At 54.5% G+C, this 27804-nt stretch overlaps 1 protein-coding gene across 3 annotated transcripts in view; it reads right to left on the minus strand.

Annotated features, from left to right (window-relative positions):
- Window positions 1-1178: 1178 nt before the first annotated feature.
- Window positions 1179-27804, minus strand: part of MBOAT2 (membrane bound O-acyltransferase domain containing 2) — a 121008-nt gene continuing 94382 nt past the window's right edge. For 2 of the 3 annotated variants that reach the window (XM_062208923.1, XM_062208925.1), the window contains 7 exons: window positions 22713-22896; window positions 18607-18799; window positions 14072-14175; window positions 9345-9409; window positions 7405-7537; window positions 4899-5050; window positions 1181-3845 (listed from right to left, as the gene is read on the minus strand). In XM_062208923.1, coding sequence (XP_062064907.1) covers window positions 3620-3845; window positions 4899-5050; window positions 7405-7537; window positions 9345-9409; window positions 14072-14175; window positions 18607-18799; window positions 22713-22896 — 1057 coding nt within the window. In that variant the 3' untranslated portion in view covers window positions 1181-3619. Of the gene's footprint in view, window positions 3846-4898; window positions 5051-7404; window positions 7538-9344; window positions 9410-14071; window positions 14176-18606; window positions 18800-22712; window positions 22897-27804 lie in introns of all 3 variants that reach the window. The other variant, XM_062208924.1, reaches the window with a different exon arrangement.

A 27804-nucleotide genomic window follows, 5' to 3' on the forward strand; every position in this document is an offset into this window, starting at 1 on the left:
TCTCCAGGTTCCGTTTCAGGAAGTTCTCTCGAGCAGGGACCCATTGGGCTTACCAACTCTTCACTGGGGTTTGCACAATGTTACAAACCTACTAAATAAATATTATGCTGAAACATACAAAGACAGGATTGCGCAGCCTGCCAATTAAAATGCACTGGCTGCATCCTCTGTACAACAGCCCTCAAAAAAGCGGCTTGACCATGGAGCAGAGAGCATTTCTACAGAGTATCAGTGTGGAACTGTCACGGTAAGTTTTCTCTAATGAGTGACTATAACTAGATGTGCCTACACAGTGACAACGCTAGAAACCCCCACGATCTCACCTTCAGAACTCAGATCCGGAGCGCCTTGAGCACCGGGAACATGCACGGTGCAGGCTGCCGCGCATGAACCCCAGCATCCACGGGACGTGCAGAGCGACCTGCAGGCCTTGGAGGGCAGGGAGGCGGCGTCTCACAGTGGCCCAGCAGCGCTGGTTCCTACCTAAGTCCGGACAAATCCTTGGCTGACACAGCTCAACAGGCACCGTTCTGAAACACTATTCTCTCAATTTTTTCTCTCTCAATTATAAGGTAGAACTAAAAAAAAAAAAATTACCTCATAATTACTGAGCAACTGGAAACAAGGAAACAAAGAAGTTTCCAGGCCCAGCTCCACCTGAACACACAGGAGAAACAGACAAGGTGTGAATTTCAAAGATGCAAGCTTTTTGTCTGAAAGAGAATCTACGCCTCAAATAAAAAAATAAATCTTATGTTATTTCAAGGGCAAATTTTTTAATTGTTGCCTAAAGAGTTTAAAACAAGGCAGAGGTACACCAGGTGTTGTCTTACGTATCTTTGAAGGAAGTGACCTGTGCGAAGTGACACGGCGGGGAAGCCTATCCAGCAGCAATGTGTAAGTATATTCACCGGCATGGAACTCCTCCCCCCACCCCACAGCAGAGCGAACAGCAGAAAGCCAAAGGGAGCTCCGGGTCAGCAGAGGGGATCTCACTGGCACAGCGCCGCTCGGGGCTTCAGGAGGAGCCGGCGCCTCCGGCCCCGGACTGCGGCCTCCACAGCCTGTGAAGTCAGGGCCCGAAGCTCAAGTACGCGCGGCCGCGGGTTCGCAGCTGCTCTGCGGGCCTGCTCCCCACCGGGCCGGGCGCGCCAGGGTCACCCAGTGCCCAGAGGGCCCTCGCCCTTCGCCGCAGGCCGCCTCGCAGGTGGCGCCAGGCAGAACAGGCGGGCCCGTCCTCTGCTGTCTGAAGCTGAGTGGATTTCCCCAGGCGCCCTGCGTTCCACGAGCAATGCGCCTAAAACCAGAACGAGCCCCTTCTAGACGGCGACAGCCCAGCTGGCATCACGCTACGCTTGCCGAGGGGCAAGGGCACTTCCGCTGATCGGTCCCCCGAGAGCTGCCGAGCGATCGCCTCTGAGTGACCCCACGACCCCTCACGGGGAACACCAGCACCAACACGGCGCTCCTTTCTTCAGAAGCAACTGCGCCCAGTTCCACATCCCACCGCAAGCTGAGCAAGCGACCCTGCCCACCCGAGCAGAACACGCAGCTCGGAGCACAGGAACCTCCCGAGGAGAAAGGCCAAGCTCCTTCCTCAGTCCCCCGTCCAGACTGTCATCTGTGGTCATCGTTTCCAGAAGCTGGCGGAGAGCTGGCCAACACCCTTCCCACAAGAATAAAACCAGTGTTTCAGGAAGATGAAAACCATGCTGGATGTGCCACTAGTTATTTTCAAAGTAAACGGAAAACGGATAACAAACCCCGCCTTCTGCTGAGCTCGGTCTGGCGGCTGACACAGACATACTCAGGGAACGGAAAGAAGCGGTGATTACGTCAGTGGCCAGACGGGCTCCGCCACCAAATGCCACGGATTCTTACGAGCTGTCCTGGTGTTCACTGAGGACGCGCCTGGGCCGGCCCCTGTCCTTTCCAACAGGGACAGGGTTCTCGGCAGCATGGCTACAGCGGGGAGACGTCCTGGGTGCACACCCCACCTGCACAACCTTGTCCGTGCTCTCTACGCAGCCATCTGAACTTCAGCGGACAACAGCATGTATTTGGCTGTTCCTCCTTCCCCGGGAGGCGGGGACGGTTAATCACACGCATCACACAGGGAACTCCGCCGTCAGAAGAATCAGGCCATCTTGATTTCTGAAGTTCTGCAGCGGAACGCTGGCATGTTTGCTGATTACGATCTCGACGGTTCTGAATGCATTCGCTTCCTTTAAATGAGATACCACACAGCCTATGCCAGCCTGCTTTTTCTGTCCTCAACTTCACTTGCAAATTTATTAGTGACAAAAAGCAAATAAACTCATCATGGACAATTTGCATCTCACTAAAAAAATTTAAGGCAAAAAGAAAATAAATTGCACAAAAGATTGGTCAGATACCAGTGAAAGTTAGAGGCCCCGCCCCTCCTGTTCCTAGGGGATGACTGACCACCGACTAGCCCCCAGGCTCGCACCTGCTGCAGCCACACAACCCCGGGGGCTGAAGGGGACACCTGCCAGTGCAAGGCTGCCTCAACTGCGGGGACAATGGCCACAGGACGAAAGCACATTTTTCTACTTACAGAATCTACAACTAATTTTAACGAGAGTTAACAGCAACATTTTAATGTGAGAAGAGTTCAGAAACAAATTTATAATATTTTCAAAAAAGAAAAAAAAACCTCGATTCAATGACTAAGTTTGTATTTCCATAAAACCTTCCCAAATACAAATTAGTGTCAGGTAAGAAACTGATCAGACAACAAAGGTACCTGGAGATTTCTCTTTCAAAACCCCGAAACAATCTACCACTATCACGCTCTTAATCTCTAATTCTATATGATTTATGCTCGATAAATTCCATTCAGAAGTCCATTACCAAGCATTACCAAGCTGTGAAGCTAACAGGCGGGCGGCCTGTGCCGAAGCTCCGGACCACCGCACTCCTCACTCCTGCCTGTCATCTTCTAGGTTTCCAGGAAAAGCAGCTTAAAACACCACATGACCACCCTAAGTGACTTCAAAAATTCCTGCTGGAGGGTGCTCTGACCGGCACGGCTGATGTGGCCCAGCAGAGCAGGCCCGTGTCTGCGCCCTGGCCGTTGGCTCTCTCGCTGGGGCTACCTTGAGAAAAGCCCTCCTCAAAGACTGAGATGTTTATTGCATGTTTTCAAGTATCAGTGATCTCAAATATCCTGTTTCAAATTCCTTTACAGCGCACAACACCAAATGTTGAAATAGTGTTCTCACAATGTTACACATGAAAATACCATGTAGGAACAAGATTTCAGGAAACAGAGGGTTTAAGGCAAGACGTTCGTTTGGAAAAGTTAATTTCTCCCAGTCACCCAGACCGACACGATTAGCCGTCCACCTCTTCAGCGCTTGGGGTACACAACGCCCATTCAGCGGTGGGGCCCACGGGGGGCGCTGTGCGTGGCAGTGCCCCAGCGAAACAGGGAAGGACCAGGGACACGGCGTGGGAGGGGCAGCTTCACTGCGCTCCCATCTGCTCACCCGGAAATCCCCTCTCCACGACTGTCCCACCCCCCAGTCCCTTTCTCCTCGGACAGGTGCTACGCCAGGCGTCTGTCCCCAACGCGCGGCCAGCGGAGGGCTCCTGGTCACTGCTTCAGCAACGAGTGTCTGGAGGTCGTCCCTCGAGTCTGGCTGCAAATATTGTTGGTGGTGGAAAAACTGTTCTGGCCCAGAGAATTTTCCCTTTCGTCAGACTTTTTGGATGGAGAGCGCGGAACGTTCTCGTGTCTATTCTCTCCTCTCTGAGTTTTCTTCCCTGGCAGCAGCAACAGTACTAAGACACAAGCAACGTGCAGGCAGTAATACCAGGAGCTGAAAGGGAAAGAGAGAAATTCACTGTATTCAGTTGTGCGTGTGTGCACCTTGGTAACTGCACAGGTGTCAGAACGTCACGTGCCCCGCCCCCGGGTGTGTTTTCCACGACCTCGCTCCGCTGTGCCCGCCGGCAGGTGCTGCGGCTCTACAGCCTACACCAGGGTAACTGGGAACAGTGCACACGCCCAGTGGCCGGGACGCCGAGGGTCGGCTGGAATCCCCCGCGAGGTCCTGGGACCACGACCGCACCCAGCAGAGCAGGGAAGGACTTCCACGCAGCCAGGCGCAGCAATCTGAAAACCACCTCTCCCACCCCGTCAAACGCGCAGTGCACGGCGAGTGCAGGGAGGCCGGCCTCCGCTCCAGGCACTGTCTGCAGGCCACACACGCTGGGGGGCCAGGCACCGAGCAGCACTATGCTCCTGGGCGGCTGCTTTCATCAAAGAAAGCTCACGTTAGGGAACAGACTCCCCGAGCGGAGCACGAAGCAACGAAGCGAATGCACCCTACACGGCTTCCACAGCTGCAAGTTCCAGTGCTGTGAGACTAGTGTCTGGGACAGGAACCGAACCACGGCCCAGTCACGCTGCAAACATGTCCCACCCCTGCTAGATGGGAACTTCAGCGAGTCGGGGCTTCCTGTCTGGCTGCTGTCACAGTTGACCCAACCGTTTTTTGGCCACGTACTCTGTGCTAAGCCACTCTAAAGGCTACAGGGGTGAAGAGCCCACGCAAGAAGGCCAACCTAACGTGGGAGGGCTGAGTCTGGTGGGGCGGGGAGAGGGAATAAGAGAAGAAAGGACGTGGGATTTCAGACAACGTCCATAAAGAGGTTTGATCACAGAACCCTGAAACATCAACACAGAGTGAAAGGAAAACAAAGGAAATAGAAGCTGTTCACTGGCAGGAGTCATTCACTCTCTAAAGAAACTCAAGACTGCTCGGTTTAGGATTAAAAAGCAACTGACAGCGATGGGACTACTTTCCTATCCTATTCGGTGCAGGGAACTTCAACCGCAGTCAGCCCGTGGAGTCCTCGCGAGCACTCACCTGTAGAACGAGAAGGAAGGTTTTACGGAAAGCAGCACGAACGGCACCACCGTGTAGCTGACCGCTACCTGAGTCACCGTCCAGGTCACAGCGTCGTAAAACAACTTAAGCTGGGGGGGTTCGAGGAAGTGATGTCGAAAGGTGCTCCTCATCTGAAACCAAGAAACACAAAAACGTTTGCCACATCATCGCGACAGCATCGCTACTGGAATCCCACCGCCAGGCCAAGGGTTTGAAGGGCACTGCCTCTGCGAACGGGCCTCTCAGATGCCACTGCTCTACAGGGGACTCACGCAGGGCCCGTAAGAGAGGGAGCGGATGCAGCCGGGCGCCAGCGAGGCACACACGTGGCCCAAAGGGGAGGAGGCTGCGGGCGCTCTGGGCACCTCCTCCCGAGATCTCAAGTCGCACTGAAAGGAACATTTCCCTCCAGAGCTCAAGGAACACTGCCCAAAGCGCCCGTTACACTCGGAGAACTACAGCCTCCAAGTCCACTCCACTGTCAGTGTTTTTACCACTGTGAAATGGACAACGTCTGCACCTGTGAGAGACAGACAACCACTACACCCCCAGCGTGGGTCAGTCTTCACAAAACACACAGCAACAATACACGTTGGGAATGGTTTCTCACAAAAACCAAAAAGGTGTTTTCTAACATGTACTTTTTAATAACTTTTCTGGGGCTTTCAAAAGTCCAGATATTTCGATTTTGAACTATGCGAACTTAACATGATTTTTTTCCCTATCACATCCCTTGCTGCTTGTCTATGTAAAAGTGAAACATGGCCCTGCTAGGAGGACACCACGCCTGACTCCAGAGGAGAGCCGGCGCGTGACTGGGGGCTCTTCCAGACACACACCATCAGTCCTAGTGGCCACAGTCACCTCCTGGCACCTGCAGCTTCTTGCCTAGCTCACTGCCACAGCAGCCACCCACTCTTTAGCCCACTGTGCCCACCAGTGCCAACAACATTTTCCTCAGCTATAGTCTTCAGCATTCCTTCCCATGCCTGGAACACATGATTCGACCCCTGACTGGACAGGACGAAGCAGGCTCCTCCCCTATGCACACAGGACGGGGCAGGCTCCTCCCCTATGCACACAGGATGGGGCAGGCTCCTCCCCTGTGCACACAGGACAGGGCAGGCCCCTCCCCTACTGCACACAGGACGGGGCAGGCCCCTCCCCTACTGCACACAGGACAGGGCAGGCTCCTCCCCTATGCATATAGGACGGGGCAGGCTCCTCCCCTATGCACACAGGACAGGGGTAGGCGCCTTCCCAGTTTGGTGTTCAAGTTCTTTTCATATTGGCCCCCTCCCCCTCCTCATTTGCGGACCCTGAATCATCACCGTCTGCCCACGTCCTCTGTCTCAGGCTTCCTTGGTGGCCCAAGCACACCACGCACTGTCAAACTTGGTTCTGCTAATGCTATTCCTATGCCTAGAGTGTCATTTTCTCCTACACTGTGCCTCACGATTGAAATCCATTTCATCTTTCAAAGCCCAGGCCCAAATACTTTCTTAATGAGGCCATCTGTAGTCAATCCAACCAAAGAGATTTCTTCCGTCTCTAAAAGCCTGTGTGCTGCTTATCTACTCCATGGAGCCTATTACATGTCTTGTAATACACACACAAACACGTAACCCCTTGTGCCTCTAATTCGAGGCCTAATTAGGCTAAAAACTACTAAAAGTATAGCCCTTAGTGAACACTTCTTAAAACGTCCCCCACGCGTCCCCAGGGCACCTCAGAATTGCATGATCTCTACATTTACTTTAATGAGTGAAGGTGAATACATCTCATTTGAGCATGTTCACAGCCCGCGGCCCACTGTCCTGCTGGATCATGGTCTCTACTTCTGTTGAGCTCTTCATGTAGTAGAGCCATTAAGCTTTTGACTATAATGTAAATTAAAATTGTTATCTCAAAAAATATTAAGCTGAAAAAGGTTACAGAAGAACTGAACGGAGTAAAAATCTGCTCGAGTATGAAATGAAGCCAGTGAGCTGTTCAGCCACAGCGCCGGCGCCGCTGGCCGTGCCCGCAGTGCGGGACTTCCACGAACGACCCCCCTTGTCCTCATCGCTGTCCCTGGACCGCACTGAAGTCCCAGCCCCGCTGTGCTGTGGCGCCCACCCCCGGGTCTGTCCAGGCCCCAACTTTTATCTGAAGAGGACTCAGGGTTCCAACGTTAGGACACATTTCAGAAGTGAACCTACCCACCCCGATCACCCTCCTCCAACTCAGTGCTGACCTTCAGCGAGGTACTAATGCTCTGAGCGCTGCCCGGGAGCCAGGAGGCACGCAACAGCGTGTCTTCTGCGGTGAGGCACACAGTGCGGACGGAGCCTGGCACACGGGGAGCCCGCGGCAGGCAGGCACAGCGCACGCTGGCTGCCGCTGGCCACGGCCAAGAAGTGAGGTCTGCCTTAGAACAGTTACTCGGGCTTTCACAACAGTGCATGTCGACCACGGAATTAAAAATAAAATGCTTGATACTTACAGCTCGTGCTGCTAATGTCATTAAGACCCCTGTTAGAAACGTTAGGTAATATCCTGGGTAGACCCCATGCCAAATGGCAGAGAGAAAGAACGTCTGGATAGTCGGACTGAAGGAGGCTCGTTCATAACACACCCTAGAAACCACGAAAAACACGGAGAGCCAAGAGGAGTGAGTGAGCCGAGGTTAGGAAGCCACACGACTGTTTGATTACCTCACGCAGTCATGGTAACCAGAAAACACGACGTCACTTCTATCCTGGGGGACAACCTGACCGGTGATCCACTAACGCCAGCTGCAGGGACTTAAGTTCAACTCCCTCCTTCTTGTTGGTACAGATAATAACTACAGGGGTCATTTCTAGTGTTGGAAATCTATATAATTTATAAAAGAAAAGATACATTTTAACTGTTAATTTTTATTCTACCCTATTACTTTCTTTAAAAACACTACAGACTTTCCAATGACCTGACGACAACACTATTCTGGCAAACCAGCTCTGCTGTGCTTCCTCTAACTAAGGTTTTTCTAGGCATCAAATTTACAATAGGAGCAGCACCACGATGTAACAGCTCAGCCCCGGAATCCGGGCTGCTGGAGGCCACCAGGCTCTGTGAGGTGATAACAACGTCGTTTGGATATAGCAACAGACACTCAGCTTCTCAGTTTTCATAAAAAGGACAAAAGGACATGACAAAGGCAGGCTGCTCACAGCCCTGCCAGGGCAACCTGCAGTGAGATACCCCAGACGGGACACGGGCCCGTGAGGACGAGGGGGAGCCCTGTGGTCTCTGGGGGTACCAGGACACGGGCCCGTGAGGACGAGGGTGAGCCCTGGAGTCTCTGGGGATACCAGGACACAGGCCCGTGAGGACAAGGGGGAGCCCTGGAGTCTCTGGGGGTACCAGGACACAGGCCCGTGAGGACAGGGTGAGCCCTGCGGTCTCTGGGGTACCAGGACACGGGCCCGTGAGGACGGGGTGAGCCCTGCGGTCTCTGGGGGGTACCAGGACACGGGCCCGTCAGGACGAGGGGGAGCCCTGGAGTCTCTGGGGATACCAGGACACAGGCCCGTGAGGACAGGGTGAGCCCTGCGGTCTCTGGGGGGTACCGGGACACGGGCCCGTGAGGACGAAGGTGAGCCCTGGAGTCTCTGGGGGTACCAGGACACGGGCCCGTGAGGACGAAGGTGAGCCCTGGAGTCTCTGGGGGTACCGGGACACGGGCCCGTGAGGACAGGGTGAGCCCTGCGGTCTCTGGGGGTACCGGGACACGGGCCCGTGAGGACAGGGTGAGCCCTGCGGTCTCTGGGGGTACCGGGACACGGGCCCAGGGTGAGCCCTGCGGTCTCTGGGGGGTACCGGGAGCGACTCCGCCTGCGCAGCCGTGCCTGCCCGTCCACTGACAGCAGGAACCTCAGCTGAAGCATCGGCTGCTGCTGAGAGGCCTTCGCTCGCTTCTCTTCCCGTGCTCACGGTTCCTGCTCTCCTCTCTCTCCTCTCTCTCTCTCTCTGTGAGTGCAGGGCCTGGGTCTTCTTGTCTAACTCATCTTTTGCTCTGTGCCTAAGGGGGCAGGCCTGTTGAACTCAACTATTCAGACCTTGGACGGCTCTGGAGACCCAGGGCGTAGGTGCAGCAGTGGTGCAGGCATGTCTCCTAACCAAATCTCGAGCACCGAGAGCAGGCTCTGCCGGGGAGGACCGGGCGCCCTGAGATGCCGCAGGGGCCTTCGGGGCGGGCTAGGACGCTGGGAGCAGCGTTTGCAACTCAGCCCGCACAGTCTGACAAGCGCCTGGCCTGGAGGACACCGACAATGGTTCCTGGGCAACACCAGGCCACAGCGTCACTCAGCACAGTTAACTCCAGCAAGAGCCTGAACTCACTGCAGCTCAACCTCACATCCAGAGGAAAAGCACGGCTAAAAATTTCTTACAGGAACGTACCTTTTGAGCCAAAGAGCTGTCTGAATGTTCCAATTATCCAGAAACATCTTGAAACTTGTTGACATCTGAAAGACAAAGGAATCACTGTTTTTCGGACAACAACGAAGCCCTAAATTAAATAATGGCTTTTTTTGTGCTAAAAGCTAAAGTTACTTCACAAGGATTACCAGCACTCTGGTTTTCTCTGGATACTATCTTTTTAAGCAAAGTAACATCATTCCAAAGGAGGAGCTTATTGTTGGAAACAGCAGTAAGGTGTACGGATGCTCACCACTTCCTTCTGTGTGCCAACACTCACACAGCTGGTCACGGAGACAGGAGACAAACGCCCTTGAAATGACCTGTGCTCTCACCCAGGAGCCACACGCCTGCCTCACTAACTTCCTCTCCTGCCAAGTTCCGCCGCCATTCTGGCTGAAGGGGTGGCCACAGCGAGGACCAGGCCAGCGGCTGCCCCTCAGTCCCCTGGCCACTGGGATCCTGGCACCCAAGGGCTCTGTGGGACTCCACACACGCTTCCCTCAGGTCACGGCTTCCCACCCTTCTGGGCCCTCTGGCCAGCTCCTCTCTGACCCCTGCCCCGTGTACTGTCTTCCCAAGGGGCTGTCCCCTCCTCCGGTCTGCACTGCCTTCTACCACTTTAGATCCTGCGGCCCACAAACCACTGTCTCTTGTCAAAACCCTTGATGTCTTCATTTCCTTTTCAACTCACCCAACTCAGATCAGTCATCCTGCCAGCCTTCCCCACGGTTAACATCTGCAGGCTGTGTGCAGATATCACACCCGCTCTCCACCTGTCCTAAGTTCATGGCCCTCGACCTGCCAAGCGGTCTGTTTCCCTCGACAGTTCCTTCTGCTCCTGCAAACAGCTGTTGGACTGAATGACCTGAAACTGTCATTTTGGTTAAGTCAGAAAGAGGTAAATTCTACATGGTTCACCTGAATACTCCGGAAGTTCTCCTGGTCGCCCATCCATCCATGCACAATACACGCACACACACCCATCTGTGGCCCTGAGACCACCACCTCCTTCCTCCCTCCCAGCAGGGACCTGGGCCTCAGTCATGACACCCCAAGTGCTCCCCACCTGAACCCCAACCTCCTGCCTGTCTTTTAACTGGAGAAGGTCTTGCTACTCCAGGGCCAGCTCTGCCTGTCCTCCGTGTCACACGTCCTGCCACCTTCTCTGCAGCTCCTGCTGGACTTCCACACGTCCCCTGACAGATGCTCTTTCCCGTCACTGCACGTGTTCCAGCCTCCAGCTCTCCTCCCTCCCCTTCCGCTCGGCCACTGCCCTGTCCCCCTCCACCCCCCACTCCGGGCTCTCAGGACCTCCCTGCCCCGACGCCACTGACCGGCCAGTTCCCTCCCTGTCCGCTGCCTCGATGACCCGTGCCTCTCCTTCAGGAAAACGGCCTTCTTTACCTTTTTCTTTGTAACACCACGGTCTCCGCAGGCTGACACTGCCTCTGAGGAGGAGAGCTGGTTCGTAGGCACAACCCTGCCTTTTTATGCAGGAAGCACTGAGACACAGCACCCATCTGTGGCGCTATGTTCCAGGGGGCGTGGAGTGGGAGGAGCCAGCACGCCCAGAGAGCGCCTTACGGGGCTAGAAACACAGCCGTATCCACCCGATTTCAACATCTATGTATTTCCCTTCCCCTTCCCGGTTTTATGGCTGAAATTACCATTAAGAGCAGCTGTGATATTCTGCACTCACAAGTGCTGGCGTGGTGGCGTAACAGGTAAAGCCACCGCCTGCAGTGCCAGCATCCCTTGTGGGCGTCAATTTGAGTCCGGGCTGCTCCACTTCCAATCCTGCTCTCTGCTACGGCCTGGGGAAGCAGTGGGAGATGGCCAAAGCCATTGGAACCCCTGCACCTGCGTGGGAGACCCGGAAGAAGCACCTGGCTCCTGGCTTTGGATCGGCCTAGCTTCACCTGCTGCAGCCATCTGGGGAGCAAATCAGTGGAAGGGAAGATCTTTCTCTCTGCCTCTCTGTAACTCTGCCTTTGAAATCAATCAATATATTTTTTTTTTTACAGAGAATATTTCATGGGGCTGGCGCCGTGCCTCACTTGGTTAATCCTCCACCTGTGGCGCCAGCATCCCATATGGGCACTGGATTCTGTCCCGGTTGCTCCTCTTCCAGGCCAGCTCTCTGATGTGGCCCGGGAAGGCAGTGGAGGATGGCCCAAGTGCTTGGGCCCTGCACCCGCATGGGAGACCAGGAGAAGCACCTGGCTCCTGGCTTCGGATCAGCGCAGCGCCAGCCATAGCGGACATTTGGGGGGGTAAACCACTGGAAGGAAGATCTTTCTCTCTGTCTCTCTCTCTCACTAACTGTCAAAAAAAAAAAAAAATTCATAGCAAATACCTGACATCTTATTTTACCAATAAATACTTCAGAATTTACATTCAGAAAATAGGCACTTTCTGAACATGACAATAATATCTAAGAATATTAGTAATTCCTTCACATCCTTGTAAGGACACTGATTGCACTTTGTATCCAGGTACCCCTGGCTGTGTTTACAAAGATGCCTTCCCCCAGGGCTCTGTTCAGTCAGCATCCCCAAACGCCCTCACCAAGTGACCATGTGTCTGCTGCAAACCCCTGGGCACACATCCTGCTGGTTACCCGCCAGCCGTGGCGCTCCCTCCACATCCGGCAGGCTCGAGAGGTGGCACAGGACGGCTGGCTGGCTGCTGCTGGGGCTCCTTCCCCTGCATGGCTTCCCCAGCCTCTCGCTGCAGCTCGGCTCGCTCCCCCTCCCGCAGGCTGCACGCACTGCGCTGGCCGTCCCCTGCCCCTCCCGCCACCCTCCTCTGCCAGCCTCTGGCGCTGGCGCCCCTCCGAGGACGCCCTGCTTCTCTCACTCTCAGGGCTGCTCTCTCGTTCTTTCTCAGGCCTTGAGCTGCTGCACGCTGAGACCCCCAGTTCCCTCCTGAGCTCTGATGTCTCTGCTGTGCACCTGCTGGTCAATTCAGTAAGTCCAAAAATTAACGACAGTGCTTTCCCTTCAAGCCTGTGCTAATTCCCTGTTTCCTATCTCAGTGAAAGGCGTCACCAGGACCAGCATCGTAGTGCAGCGGGTAAAGCCGCCACCTGCCATGCAGGCATCCCACATGGGGGTCAGTTCACGTCCCCGCCGCTCCACTTCAATCCAGCTTCCTGCTAATGGCCCGGAAAAAGCAGTGGAAGATATTCCAAGTTTTTGGGCCCCTGCCACCCACATGGGAGATCCAGATGAAGCTCCTGGCTTCGGTCTAGCCTAACCCTGACCATTGTGGCCATCTGGGAGGGAACCAGTGTATGAAGACCTCTGTCTCTCTTTTTCTAAAAAAAAGAATGCTATCACCAGAAGCCTGCTGTCTACAGCACCATCTGGGCAAGCACTGTCACACAGTGGCTGAAGCTGCCCCTGGGACACTCACTTCCCGTATCAGAGTGCTGGGCTCGAGTCCTGCCCCACTTCCAATCCAGCTTCCTACTAACGTGTATCCTGGGTGGCAGCACATGATGGCCCGAGCGCTTGGGTTCCTGCCACCAAGAGACCCAGACTGAGTTCCTCGTTCCTGGCTTTGGCCAGGCCCAGCTCCAGCTGCTGCAGGCATTTGGGGGATGAAACAGAAGATGGAAGACTGATCTCTCCCCCCACTTCTACCTTTCAAATAAAAAAGTCAATCAATAAGTACGAGTTTAAAAAAACCACAGAGCCGCGCAGAAGCCCAGGTGCCTGTTCATTCCGCCTGAGTGGATAAATAAATGAATGACGGACACCGGGCTTGCAGAATGGCCTACTCCCCGTGCGGATTCCAGTCTGTCCCCAGGTCTGCTGAGGCTCTGAGCTCTCTGCGGCACTGGTGTCTCGGTAGGGAGCCCAGGTCTATGCTCTGTACTCACACAGCAGCTCCTTGGAGAGCAAATTTGTTAGGACTCGCACACCCACAGTGCTCCATCACACTCCTCGGACCCTCACCCTGCTCTCGAAGGCTGTGCCTGGCCTGCTGCTCCTTCTCCAGCCTCATCTCCCAGCCCTCTCCACACCAGGAGCCACACACGCCACGGGCCTATCTCACTCCGCACCAGGAGCCACACACGCCACGGGCCTATCTCACTCCGCACCAGGAGCCACACACGCCACGGGCCTATCTCACTCCGCACCAGGAGCCACACACGCCACGGGCCTATCTCACTCCGCACCAGGAACCACACACGCCACGGGCCTATCTCACTCCACCAGGAGCCACACACGCCACGGGCCTATCTCACTCCGCACCAGGAGCCACACACGCCACGGGCCTATCTCACTCCGCACCAGGAACCACACACGCCACGGGCCTATCTCACTCCGCACGCAGCTCCGCTGGAATGCCTGGCCCCCTCCTAGCTCCACTTGGGACTCAAGACATTAACTCTCCCCAGGCTCCCTTCCCCAGACACCTCATCCCGGGGGTCCCTATCTTGTGACGCCCACGTGCCCTACACTTCTCAGACTGGAACCTGTTTCTCGGTTCTCTATCCCCTGACTGGACAAAAGCTCCATGAGGCGCAGACGGTCCTGGGCCCTATGGCTGATGACCAGTAACTATTGGCTACAGGAGAGAATGAGTCTGTTTATTCAAGCTCTTCAGTGCCACTCTTGGGGAACACACCGCCACCCGGGGAGGCACACTACGACGCTCTAAATGTCACAAGGTGAGTGACACCTGCACTCACTCACCTCTATTTGCTGAATTCTCAAATTGGAGATCAAGTCCCAGCGAGCGGCTCCATTTCTGTCATAGCCTCTGAAACCAAAGCCGGCAGCATTATTAATAGCATCCGCTGTAAAGAAAATAAACAGAAAGCACTGAGCATCGCTGTAACAATCCACAGCATTCCCCAAGAGGTGTGTTACACCTGCTGCTCAGAAACACCAACCCCCCAAGAAGAGCCTGATGGGGAGCAGGGTGTGAGGGCAGGTGCAGGGAGAAGCCCCCGAGGGCCTGGGGCTGCAGGTGAGGACGCACGGCCAGAAGCACCTGGCGGGCCAGGCGTGCACCAGCGGCACACGGCAGAGCGCGCTGAGCCGCCTGGAGAGGAACCGCGAGGGAGCTCTGGCCCGGCTCCCGTGTTCTCCTCAGTCTCGTATTTGTCCTTTAGGAGAAAGAATCCACAGGTGAGGCAGTATTTCCATCCTCACTTTTCCTCCTTGGTTCGCCCAATCCACTCTCTGTCTCCAGGATTTGCTTCTAACCCTTTACCACAGTGCTTGACGAGCCACCCTGGCTGAACAAGCTGCTCAGTTAAGCTGCAAAGGAAGTTTCTGTCTCAAATGAGCAATTTCCCAATCAACCATCAAAGTGTTTACAATGTGTGCTGTTCATGCTATGACCAGAGAATAACATCCAGCAACATCCAGCAAAACAACACACCTACGTGGACGCATATACGTCAAGTTAGTTAATTTCTCATCAGTGCGTGTAGTACTTGGGAGAGGAGTTTAGACAATTACACCTTAAGGAAAAAGGAACAAGCAAGATTTCACTCTGCCAGATTTAAAGACATCAAATACGTTCAGAGCCTACAGTGAGCCTATCACTATGGTGAGATTCACGCTTAATAGAGCGACAATAAAACCCACACCAGCAGCCCCAGGCAGCTCCTCTGTCCTCAAGGCTGGCACCACATGGCGTCTTCACTGACCCCCTCCAGCCCTCGCTGCCAGCCTACTGCACACTGACAGCAGCTCAGCTCCAAGCAGCTGCTCACCAGCCCGGCTGCGGCCAGTCACCAGAGTCCAAGAGAACTGGGAATCAGAGCACAGGAGCCAACCTCCCACAGGCCCCGACCTGCACCACCGCCCAGCCTGAGTCTCATCTGACGCAGCCTAACTCTACTCCAAGCAACTGACCATCACCCCAGACTAAGCCAGCAACCTCCAAGCCCAAGTTCAAGGGAAACACACTGCTCACATTTCTAGAAACTTTTCTGAAGGGGTGAGGAGAGGGCAGGGCCTTGGGAGAGAGGAGACCTAGAAGTCTGAGAAACCCTGCATTCAAAGACCAAGCACTGGCCGGTGCCGCGGCTCCCTGGGCTGATCCTCTGCCTGCGGCGCCGGCACACCGGATTCTAGTCCCGGTTGGGGCGCCGGATTCTGTCCCGGTTGCCCCTCTTCCAGGCCAGCTCTCTGCTGTGGCCCGGGAAGGCAGTGGAGGATGGCCCAAGTGCTTGGGCCCTGCACCCACACGGGAGACTGGAAGGAAGCACCTGGCTCCTGGCTTTGGATCAGCGCAGCGCCAGCCATAGTGGCCATTTGGGGGGTGAACCAATGGAAGGAAGATCTTTCTCTCTGTCTCTCTCTCTCTTACTAACTCTGCCTGTCAAAAAAAAAAAAAAGACCAAGCATTATATTCTAGGTGGCCACTTAGTATCAGTGAAACTGTAAATCCAAAAATGCATGTGCAGGCAAGAAACCAGTGAGGTGATTATCCACACTGTCTCTTACTGTTCTATTTTAAATGATCACCAAAATGCAAAAACAAATTAAAGAATTATTTTGGAACTCCTGGATTCCTTAAATATATTCTTGGACCTTCCGAGACTGCAACTGGACAATCCAGTAGACAACCTAGGAAGAGGCAGCGGTGGGCATCTGGTGCAGGGAGTTGAGACGTGGCTTGGACCCCGCCAGCCCACACTGCAGTGCCTGGAGCTCAGTCCCTGCTCCACAACCCACGCCAGCTTCCTGCCAACGTGTATCCAGGGAGGTCGCAGGGATGGATCAAGTACGTGGGACCCCACCACCGACCCTGGAGGCCCAGGAGTAAGTTCAGGCCTCCTGGCTTTAGCCTGGTTCAACTCCAGCTGTTATGGGCATTTGGGGGAAGGGGAGGTGAACCGGCAGATTGGAGATCTGTCGCTTTAAATAACATTGTTTAACAAGCAGACACTGGGGAGCGTGCGGAGCTGCTGAAGTTTTCCCTCAACTTCTCTGCTGCTGTAAAGTCTGACACGGAGTTCAGGCTTTGACTGTTACGAGGCCCTCGCCCGCTGCTCGTGCGGGGCCAGGACACATCTCCCCCATGCACACACCACACTGACTGGCCTTACAACACCATGGCTGAGAATTCTTTAAATGCACTTCAGTTGCAAACCGCTCTCTTGTATAACCTAGCACATTTATATTTCCTTAGGTAGGAATCATGGAAAAGGAATTAGTTTACTTCTTTCCAGTTTTTCCAACCAAATACTGAGGGTGGGGATCAGAGTTCCCTCAGAATAATTTTTAGCTTCATAAATACCAAATAGTTAATGCGGAATATCTATATATTTACAAATACCTGTGCTTGTTCTGAAAAGCTTTATGAAGTCAATGACCTCATTCTCTAATAGATTTTTTAAAATTTATTTGACAGGCAGAGTTAGACAGTGAGAGAGAGACAGAGAGAAAGGTCTTCCTTCCGTTGGATCACTCCCCATATGGCCGCTACGGAGGGCGCTGCGCCGATCCGAAGCCAGGAGCCAGTTGCTTCTTCCTAGTCTCTCAAGCGGGGACAGGGGCCCAAGCACCTGGGCCATCCTCCACTGCCCTCCTGGGCCACAGCAGAGAGCTGGACTGGAAGAGGAGCAACTGGGACTAGAACCCGGTGCCCATATGGGATGCTGGTGCCACAGGCAGAGGATTAACCAAGTGAGCCATGGCGCAGGCCTCCTCTAATAGATCTTCAACAATTACAAGTAGAATCAAATCCCAGAGTGTATAGAGCTCTTATAATCTATACCTAGTGGCCGAGCAGTTAGGTCACATTTCTTATCAGATCCTAAAAATAACAGGTTGGTGGGTGAATTTTCAGTCTCAATTTAAAGTCAGAATTTAAGCAGTAGAGCAGGCACACAAATATCGTCAAAGTCTGTTACTGATGTTTACATTTGGCTAGAACAAACAATTTCCATCCTTAAACATTAGTTTAAAATCCACACATAGGGACACTATGCTATTCAATGCTGGCCATTAAATAACCAGGTAACGATGCTGTCTCTGGAGACTGACCACACGGATTCTGGTTCATTATGACCAAAACACAGGCAAGAACAGAGCAGGCCTCCGGCTGAGCTGGCCGTGCTCTGCTGATGTGCTTCTCAGAGAACCACAGCTGAACACCACCAACAGGACACAACCGAGGAAGACAGGACCTGCATACTGGAGGGAGCAGCAAAGCAGACACACAGAGGTCTTCCATCCTGGAGAGCGTCTCTCCAGCTTAGCCCCCGGAGCGTGGCCAGCATCAGGCCAGCACCAGCTCAAGGCCTCTCGCAAGGGAGCCGCCTCCCCTCCTGCCCGGCCCCCTCTACACACATGGAGAAGGCAGCGTCTCCACAGCTCCTTGTTCCTGAATGCAAAGCCAGCATTTCCCATGTGCTACAATCACATGCAGTCTCAAATGCACAGCTGGACGCCACCTTTTCTCTAGTGCTTGCTCCTCCTTAGGCAGGCAGAGCGGATGATCTCCCCTGAACGCACAAGTCTCACTCTGCTCACTCCGCTCATACAGCAGCCAGCAGCCTGTGTCACAGATCTCACAGCGGTAGGATCGGCAGTGTAGTGCAGCCACCCTAAACACACGTGTGCTTCAGCAGGCTGTGTCTATTCTTGCTGGTACAGAAACCAGCATACTGTAGCCTTTCAATAAGTGCCTGTCGTCTTCTCACTGATCCACTGATTTCTGTCTTATATAAAATGGGCCCTGATCCAATTCTGAAAATAGACTTCCATGAGCTGTAAGGTTCGTTTCTGCCACAGGGGTGACCACAATTTTTCTAACTGGTCATTAATGACACATCCTCAAGAGGGCACTCTTCTGGCTACTTATACACTTCGGGGGCTGGTGTCGTGGTATAGTAGGTAAAAGCCATAGCCTGTGCTGGTAGCATCCCATATGGGTGCTGGTCCGAGTCTCGGTTGCTCTACTTCTGATCCAGTTCCCTGCTAACATACTTGGGAAAGCAGGGGAGATGGCCCAAGTGCTTGGGCCCCTGCACCCACGTGGGAGACCCAGAGGAAGCGCTAGCTGCTGGCTTCAGCCTGGCCCAGCTCTAGCTGCTGCAGTCATCCGGGGAGGCACCCAGTGGATCGAGGATGGATCTGTCTCTCCCCGTCTCTCCCTCTCTGTAACTCTTTTAAAATAAATAAATAGATTCTTTTAACAAATAAACAAACAAAACACATATACACTCAAGCAGAGAAACAGCACAATGTGCTGACATCTTACTTACCTAACGTCCACGCAAAATAATACTTGGGTCTGGCAGCCAGAAGCGAGATGTACAGATAGGTGACCTTTGCCGGCCACGACGCCGTCGCCTGGAAGTGCTCATCAGTGTTGTATTCCACAGGCAAGGATTTGGAGACGGTCAGGTGGAACAGCAGCGAGAGCCCACAGACCACAAGCTTCTGCACGACCGCCATCTGGAAGGGGAGAGGCACGACCTGGAAACTCCTCTCTTTCAACCCTTCCCACACGCCCTCACCAGGTGGCGCTCCCACTCGACATCAGCCCCAGCCTGCTGCTCAGGACCAAGAGCCGCACATGATCTCAGCCCATACACACTTCCAACCCCATCGCCGCCGCAGCCTCGCAGGCAGGGCTCACCTCAGACCAGAACCTCCACCGGTGTTTTCAGAACTTTTAAGAAAAATAAATAAATAAAAGCACAAGTGAATGGGTGTGAATGGAAATGAACACAAAACACATGGGTGTTATATGAACACGTTTTTTTCCATTGTGCTTTTTGAATACATAATTTTTACATCTCTTTGAATAGGAAATTTTTTTTTTTTTTTTGGACAGGCAGTTAGTGAGAGAGAGAGAGAGAGAGAGAGACAGAGACAGAGAGAAAAATATGAACTCGGTTCATATTTGAAATCTTGAACTCGGTTCAAGAATGATAAAGCCAAGAGCTAGCTATACTCTGATAAGACTAAAGATCTGCACCAGAGGCTCTGACGGGAAGGGGAGGCCTGGTTTTGCCACAACGAGCCGGGGTTAAAAGACCACCTTGCAGGGCTCGCTCTGCAGCGTAACTCGGGCTGCTCTGGCGTTGTTGGAAGAGATCACACAGGCCACGAAAGGAAAGAAACAACCAGAGGCTGGAACTAAAGAAGGACGCAACAGAACGCCTGCACCGGAGCGCACCGCATAGAACCCAGGTGACACTCAAATCCGCTCAGCAGCTTATACACGAGCAGTCACGTTCCAGTGTTCCGTGTAACCGTGCCAAAAGAACGGCTCAAAGGTGAGTCAAGGCGCACGCTGGGCTGCTCGCACGATCAGTGATTCCCGGCTACTGCCGCTGCCAGGCGGTGCCAAACGGTCAGGCCTCCCTCGCTGCAGCGGCTCACCTCCCGTTCACCCGCCCCCAAACGCCTTGCCCACACATTTGGATAAACAGTCTCATGTGTTAATCTAAAAAGAAGCAGACCATTGGACCACATGCAAAGGATCTAGGTCTCAGTTTAAAAAAAGAAAATTAAAGTAGCACACGTGGGATCTCAAATGCCAGGAGGTACATGTGCCAACCAGAATCAGCCAGAGCGGCTATCAGATATCTGGGAAGGCGAGGGGGAAGAGGGAGGGGCCTAACTGGGAGAGAAGGGGTAGTGGAAAGGCAGACGTAACCAGGTTCCCGTAACCTCTCTGCTGAGCAAGGTGGATGTGTGTGTACACACGCACATGAATACACACATATATGACATAAAACACATATGGCTAAGCAGGCGTGTAAACATAATACACATGTATGTAACTCCTTTTTCTCATATGCAAGTACACATTAAAATATATATAAATATATAAGAATACCTCATTAGATACACATGAAGCTACCCCGCTTTATGATTTCAGCCCCCCCCCCCCCCCCCCCCAGTGAGGAGGACATCTGTCTCCCACTCCAGCAGAAGGCCAGAGGAGATACTGAAGTAGAGAAGATCCAGGCCCAGCAGAGCTGGGGGCTAAAACGTGGGCAGTCTGGGAAGTCTGGATCCTGGGCCCTGCCCAGCTGCAGAGGATCTGCAGCCCAGTTGTACATCCCTGGGAGAAGACGGCAGGCTCCTTCACTCAAAAACCAAACAGCCCCAGAGAAAACGCGACAGACGTGGGAGACGGGTGTCACCCAAGAGCTCACTCCTTCCCACCTGGCAAAAAATGCCTTCCTGGGCACAGGGAAGTCTGGGTGACGACGCCGTGCCCAGCCTCCCTGGTATGAGTGCAGCTCTGTCGCCACCTCCTGCTCAACGTGCGGGGAAGCCGGGGCGCGGACCTGCGCACTGTGGGGCAGCCACGGAAGTCAGGCGCTGCTCACGCGAGCCCCGACGAGAGGGCAGACGCACCTCCACCTGGAGCCCCCGCTGTTGGGCCTTGTCTGAGCCAAACCTGCATCTTCATTAAGGTGGACAGCCAGCCATGAGGGCTGCGCAGAAGACCAGCGGGCAGCCTCCCTCTGCCCTACACCCACCGCACTGGTGCACACAGGGCTTCCAATGCCGCCCAGGGGCTTTATAAACGCCCAGCACGTTCCCTTGTAAACTCTAGGCAGGCGGAGTAAGTAAAATACAGTGTTGAAATGCTGGGATGAGACGCTAAGAACGGTCGTTAACAATCAGTAACCTCTGATTTACAATGTCTATACACCAAGAAAGTGACATTTTGTGAGTGAATCTCACGAAAATTCAGAGTGAGGTGACAGAAGTAATATATAGGCTGGAATCATTCCCTGTTGGCTTCGACTTACGATTACAGTTAAAGCAGTTTGTATTTTTGAAATGCTTCACAAGACTGACCTTACACCTCCCTGACAGAGGAAGGGGTTAAGAGTCTCCCCCCACAGAGGGACGCGTGTAGATCAACCGCCTGGGAGTCTTGCACCTTTTATTCTCTCTGTCGTATTCAAGATCAAACTTTTATTTATTTATTTTTTATTTGACAGGTAGAGTGATAGACAGTGAGAGAAAGAGACAGAGAGAAAGGTCTTCCTTCCGTTGGTTCACCCCCCAAAATGGCCGCTACGGCCAGTGCTGCGCCGATCCGAAGCCGGGAGCCAGGTGCTTCTTCCTGGTCTCCCATGAGGGTGCAGGAGCTCAAGCACTTGGGCCATCCTCCACTGCCTTCCCGGGCCACAGCAAAGAACTGGACTGGAAGAGGAGCAACCAGGACTAGAACCCCACATGGGATACCGGCACCTCAGGGGGGGATTAACCAAGTGAGCCACGGCGCCGGCCCAAAAACCAAACTTCTAAGGTGCTGCCTGTGCAGTGACCGCCCTGTCATCCACAGGAGACTTAATGCCTAATACAATGAGGGGCTCGCTAATCAGCTGTTTATAAAATATTTTTTAGGTAATAAGAAACAAGGAAAAAGTCTCCACTTTTTTCAAGGTATAGTAGCAACCGCTTTTCCCCAAATACTTCTGGCCCACGGTGGGCTGGCTGTGGTGTGGAGCCCATGGCCGCAGAGGGCGGCCTGACATCATCCTGACGCCCTCCCTCCGCTCTGAGGCCTCTGCAGGTTAAGGCTCAGCCTGCAGCTGCAAAGGAGCCAAAGGAAGAGCTGCCACCTTCAAGTCCCCGAGTGAGCCTGGGTTAACAGGGCGGTTCTCCACCAAGCCACGACCCGCGGGGAAGGACAGCACCCCGCGCTCCCAGCGCCTGCCTTCCTCTCGGACATTCTGACCGGCTCCAGTTCTGCCAGGTGCAGCCCAGCAGGGAGGGAGGCCCCGTCCATGAAGCAGCATCCCCCAGCAGCCCAGTGGTTCCCAGGAGTCCCTGGGAGTCTGAGCTTTCTCACCCCGACCCTGGGCCCAGTTTCCTCCTCTGTGAGATGGGGAGAACAGCGGCTGCTGCTCCCAGGACTGCAGGGATGGTGAAGAGCCGGGGGAAGGGAAGAACCGAGGGAAGGGAAGCGCCGACCACAGGTGCTGTCAGAGTGGGCGTGGCTACGCTCCTTCACAGCTGTCAGACCCAGCTCTATGGGAAGGGTGGTATTGGTGGTATTGGAAGCTGGCCTTTAAAGAGGAGTAAGATTTCAATGGGCGGCGGTCAGGAAGCAGAGAAGAGAACTCAGTGTTTCAGTGTGGCGGAGGGCCAGACCAGATGTAGACGGGGCCTGGAGACCCAGCCACTCAGCCAGCATGAGCGCCTGGCTGCAAGGCTCCACAGCCACTGGGCGCTGCCCCAGGAAGGAGCCAGCGTCCACGTTCCCGATTCTGCAGCCAGGGGCTGTGCGAAGACCCATTTCCCCTGAAACGGGTTCTTCAGGACAGACAGGTGAGTCTTACTCTCTTTAAACTAAGACACGCTACAAAGGCAGAGAAGTCTCGGGTCTTACGTTCGGGGACGGCTCTGTCCTCTCACACTGTACTTCTTCTTTGCCGTTTTCTCCAGACTGTGCCATCTGGTAGGATCTGCCTTCAATGAAGGTGATGTAGTCTTTGTAAGAGCAGAGCGGGCCTGCCAGGATCCCCATGAAGTTACAGTTGTAACTCAGATACTCCAGCAGGCTCGGCATGCGCCTGCAACAAGACGACACGCGGCTCGTGAGACCAACAGAAGCCTTTGGAGCGGGACTGGAACACGCACTGCCCGCCTCGCTTCTCTGACCACTTCCAGCACAAAACAAGCTCGAGTGTTCATTTGTACTCACACAGTAAGAACTGAAAAGCCCGGGACCCAGCAAAGCTCCCCGTGTTTTTGGTAAGACAGCTTCTAGGAAGATGTTTACGAGCAAATCAGACCTCTACTAGGCTTCTCACCATGAAGCTGGCAGCCAAAGGTGGACGTGATCGGGCAGCAAGTGCCGTCTCTTGCTAGCCAATCCCTTGCTCAGCCAACAGCTCTGCCACCGTGTTTCAGCCACTACCTGGACGCCCGCATCTGCATCGGAGTGCTTGGGCCGAGTCCGGGCTCCTCTGCTTCCGATCCGGCGTCCTATTAACGCACACCCTGGGAGGCAGAAGACGGCCCGCGTACTCAGGCCCTGCCACCGACATGAAGGATCTGGACGCAGCTCCTGGCTCCTGGCTTCAGCCTGGCCCAGCCAAGCTGTTGTGGGCCTTTAGGGAGTGAACCCAGCTGATGGAAGATCTCTTTCAAGTAAAATTGAAGACACTCCCCTCCCCCATAACTCTGCCTTTCAAATAAAATAAATCAACCTTAAAGAACAAGTTTCTGGATGACTTCTGCGTGTTTCCTTGCAGGCAGCCTGGAGACAGGATGTTCTCAGTGGGTGAAGCCCAGCGTGAGCACCTGCGGCGTGGTTAGAGAGGGCAACCCCGGCTCCAGACTGAACACAGCATCAGGCGCCCAGAGGCCGCTCAGCCTCCCAAGCATAAACTACAGGAGATAATTCTGAACCATGACATCTCCTGGAGTAAGTTCTGGCCGAGCCCACCATGTTAGGTACCAGAGTAGATAACTGTCATATTCACCTCTGAAGTGAGAACTTAAGTCTACCTATGAGATTCGATCTACGATAGTAAGTGAAAGGTTCGTTCCTTCATTCTACCAATATTTATTTGGTATCGACGATGCTCTGTCTTTGGATAGGGCTCCTAATCTCAAAATCTCTCACAATTGGGGTCAACACTCCTTTGTTGTGGGGGACTGTCCTCTGCGGTGCAGGGCATTTGGGGGCATCCCCAGCCTCCACCCCCCAGACGTCGGTGGCACCCCCCCCCCCAACACCATCCAACAAATGCTCTTCCTCAGGACAGGCCAGCCCACAGCGGGCAGCCACCACTTAGGTGACAGGGAATGTGACGATCAACCAAACTGAGATCCTGTGTACCAAGACCTCAGCTGTGGGGAGCAGCGAGAGGGACAACTGAGATCACTGCGTTACAGACCGCCCAGCGATAACACGAACCAGGAGGGAAAACACGGAGGGCAGGGCCAGAAGTGACGGCAGGGAAGGGTTCTGATGGCGGGGGCTTGGGGGCGGGGGGGTCCTAAACAGCTGAGAGTGCAGCGGCCCAGGCGCTTGCCGGGCTCATGAGCTGCAGGCAAAAGATCGCCATTTTATTTTAAATTACATAGGGAGCCAAGGGAGCTGAGAGGCAGAGTTACAGACAGAGAGGTGTCTTCCATCCGCTGGTTCACTCCCCAAATGGCCACAATGGTCAGAACTGGGCCAATCCGAAGCCAGGAGCCAGGAGCCAGGAGCTTTCTCTGGGTCTCCCACGTGGGTGCAGGGGCCCGAGCATTTGGGCCGTCCTCTACTGCCTTCCCTGGCCATAGCAGAGAGCTTACGGAAGAGGGGCAGCAGGGACACAAACCGGCCCTGATATGGGATGTCTGCAGAGCTGGAAGAGGCTTAACCTACACACCACAGCACTGCCCCCCCCCCCTTTTAAAAATATTTTTAAAATATTTTTATTTATTTATTTTTTTTCTTTGACAGGCAGAGTGGACAGTGAGAGAGAGACAGAGAGAAAGGTCTTCCTTCCGTTGGTTCACCCTCCAATGGCTGCCGCGGTAGCGCGCTGCGGCCGGCGCACCGTACTAATCCGAAGGCAGGAGCCAGGTGCTTCTCCTGGTCTCCCATGTGGGTGCAGGGCCCAAGCACTTGGGCCATCCTCCACTGCACTCCTGGGCCACAGCAGAGAGCTGGCCTGGAAGAGGGGCAACCGGGACAGAATCTGGTGCCCTGACCGGGACTAGAACCCGGTGTGCCGGCGCCGCAAGGCGGAGGATTAGCCTGTTGAGCCGCGGTGCCGGCCTAAAATATTTTTTTAAATATTAAAAAAAAAATTTTTAAATGAGAGAGTTGAAAGAGAAAGAGAGGGGACTAGAGTGCAGTCAATCTTCCAGTTGCCGGTTCACTCCCAGCAAGTCAGAATAGCCAGGACTAGGCCACACCTAGGCCAGGAGCCAGCAACTCCAACCAGGTCTCCCACACAGGTAGCAGGGGCGCAGCACTTGGGCCATCTTCCACTGCTTTTCCAGGCACACCAGCAGGGAGCTGGACTGGAAGCAGAGCCGCTGGACTCTCAAACCAGCAATTGCACAGGATGTCAGCACCGCAGGTGGCAGCTTAACCCTGAGCTTCAACCCCACCCCCAAGGGAGGGGAATACTAAAACCTGATGCACACACGTTGGCTGCCAGGGGAGCGGAGGCTGTAGGGGCAGGAGAGGAAACAGGGACACCTGTCAGAAAAGCGACAGACCCAGGACAGGAGGGTCTGGGCCGTCCTGTGAGGGAGAACGGTGGGCAGCAGGCAGAGCAGAGGCACGCCTTCAGGGAGGGCTGACTGGACTTGGTGTGGAGCGAGTCTGCAGTGAGGAGACGGGAGGCTGCCTGCTTACCCAGTGTGCCCCTGGTGCCAGATGTGCTGCTACCAAGCAGGTGGGGGACACACGACGGCGGGGGATGGAAACCAGCGCCTCTTCTGACGTGGCAGACGGACTCGGGAGGCTAGGGCTTGCCGAGAGGGCTGCAGTGGGGCTGCACTCGCGAGACTTCAAAGCTGCAGATGGCACTTAAAGCCAGGCACCCCGTGCGATCGCCTGGAGGAAGCCCTGAGCTCCAGCCGAGAGCTCGGACGATGAGAGCAGTGAGGCAGAGGCAGAGGGCTCCACAGAGGCGACAACGAGCCAAGGCCAGGGCGGGGAGGGGGACGTCAAAGGAACGCTGTGTCCAGGAAGGCTGGTGACGGAAGGCATTCCAGGGCTGAGAGACCAATGGGGCGGGCCATGCTGCCAAGAGGCTGAGCACTGCGCCTACAAAGCTGGCAGTGCCAGTGCCACACTCAAGGCCAACTTCCAGAGAATGCTCCTCAGATACAGTGGGGACAAGAAGCCGGAGTCCAGGGGCAGGGGAGGGCCTGGGAGGACAGGAACACAGACAGCGGTGTAGAGGGGGGCAGGGCCAGGAGGGAGCTCCAGGGAAGGCTGGAGATGGGGGTGGACTGTGAAACAGGACCGGATCATCGCCAAAGAGGAAGGGGCCCTGAGCTGGATGGTCGACAGTCAGCTGTGGCTCCAGGAAAGAAAGTTTGGTCGCAATTCCAGGCAGTTCGGTGGATTTCATGGTTGCAGAATAAAGCAGAGCTGCTTTTATTTTCCAGAACTAAAGTTCTGTTGCCACCGTGGGTGAGGGAGCTGGAGTCAGGGGAGAGGGGCAGGCAAGGAAGGTGCCAGGGTCCAGACCTGAACCACGGTAAGCAAGGCTGGGTGCTGCCCACTGCCGAGACAGGTACACAGAGGGACCTGATGGGCCGGCTGCTGCCCGCTGCCGACACAGGTGCACAGAGGGACCTGACGGGCCGGGTGGTGTCCACTGCTGAGACAGGTGCGCAGAGGGACCTCACAGGCCAGGTGCTGCCTGCTGCCAAGGCAGGTGCACAGAGGGACCTCACAGGTTTGGGATTTGCTGCAAGGGGAAAAGGGCAAACGGGGCTGAGTGCCCAGAGATGAGGGGTCCCTGCAGCCTGAGGCCTTGGGTCACCCAGGTTACAGCAACCTCTCGTCAGTTACGCATGTTCAAGTGCAGGCTTATCAATACATAAATACCGACCACAGAGAATATTGGAATAGAATGACTTTACAGATGGGAAAAACAGCAGATTCCCAAGACCTGCTGCCCGGGCAAGGGGAACAGCTGGTGTGGGTCCATCTACAATTGGCAGCTCTTAGTTCTACATTTAGAAACAGTGTACTCCATAGGAACTCTGTCTTAATGAAATGTGTACTTGGTTTTTAACTATAACAGATTGAAACAGAACCATCTCTTGGATTGGCCCTCAGAGCGCCCGATGTCGACGCAGCAACAGCGCATCCCGGACGGGCGCCTCGGATACCAACTGGCTCTTTGCTCTTCACACCGTGGCAGACACGGGCTCTGCAAATGTGCCGATGCCATCAAGGTGCTGGGCTACAAATGGCTGCCATTACAACAACTGCTACAGGGCGGACACACTATCTTCCTGCCTTTGAAACTCAGAGCCTCACAGACACAAACAGCAGACAGGGGCCGGCACTGTGGGGCAGTGAGTGAAGCCGCTACTTGGCTATGCTGTCATCCTGTCTTAGCTCTGGTTCAAGGTCCAGCTGCTCGGCTTCCACTCCAGCTGCCTGCTAATGTGCCTGGGAAGGCAGCAGATGGTCCAAGTACTTGGGCTCCTGTCACCTGCCTGGGAGAACTCAGGTGGAGTTCTGGGCCTCTGGCTTTGATCCAGCCCAGTCCTAGCTGTTGCAGCCATCTGGAGAGTGCAACAGTGGATAAGTAAATGACAACAAACCTCTAACCAGTCTTAGCAGACACCCTCTGCCATGCGAGCCCGGGAAGGGCTGCCCCGCCTGGCCCAGTGGGACCTGGTGCGGGAGCTGTACAGGAGGAGGGCAGCTGGGTTTTCACAAGGAGGCACCTCTGAAAGGACCAGGAAGCCTTAGCCACGCCAGTGCTGCTGTCGCTGGCAGACAC

This window comes from Lepus europaeus, chromosome 13 (genome assembly GCF_033115175.1).
Source record: "Lepus europaeus isolate LE1 chromosome 13, mLepTim1.pri, whole genome shotgun sequence".
Lineage (NCBI taxonomy): Eukaryota > Metazoa > Chordata > Mammalia > Lagomorpha > Leporidae > Lepus > Lepus europaeus.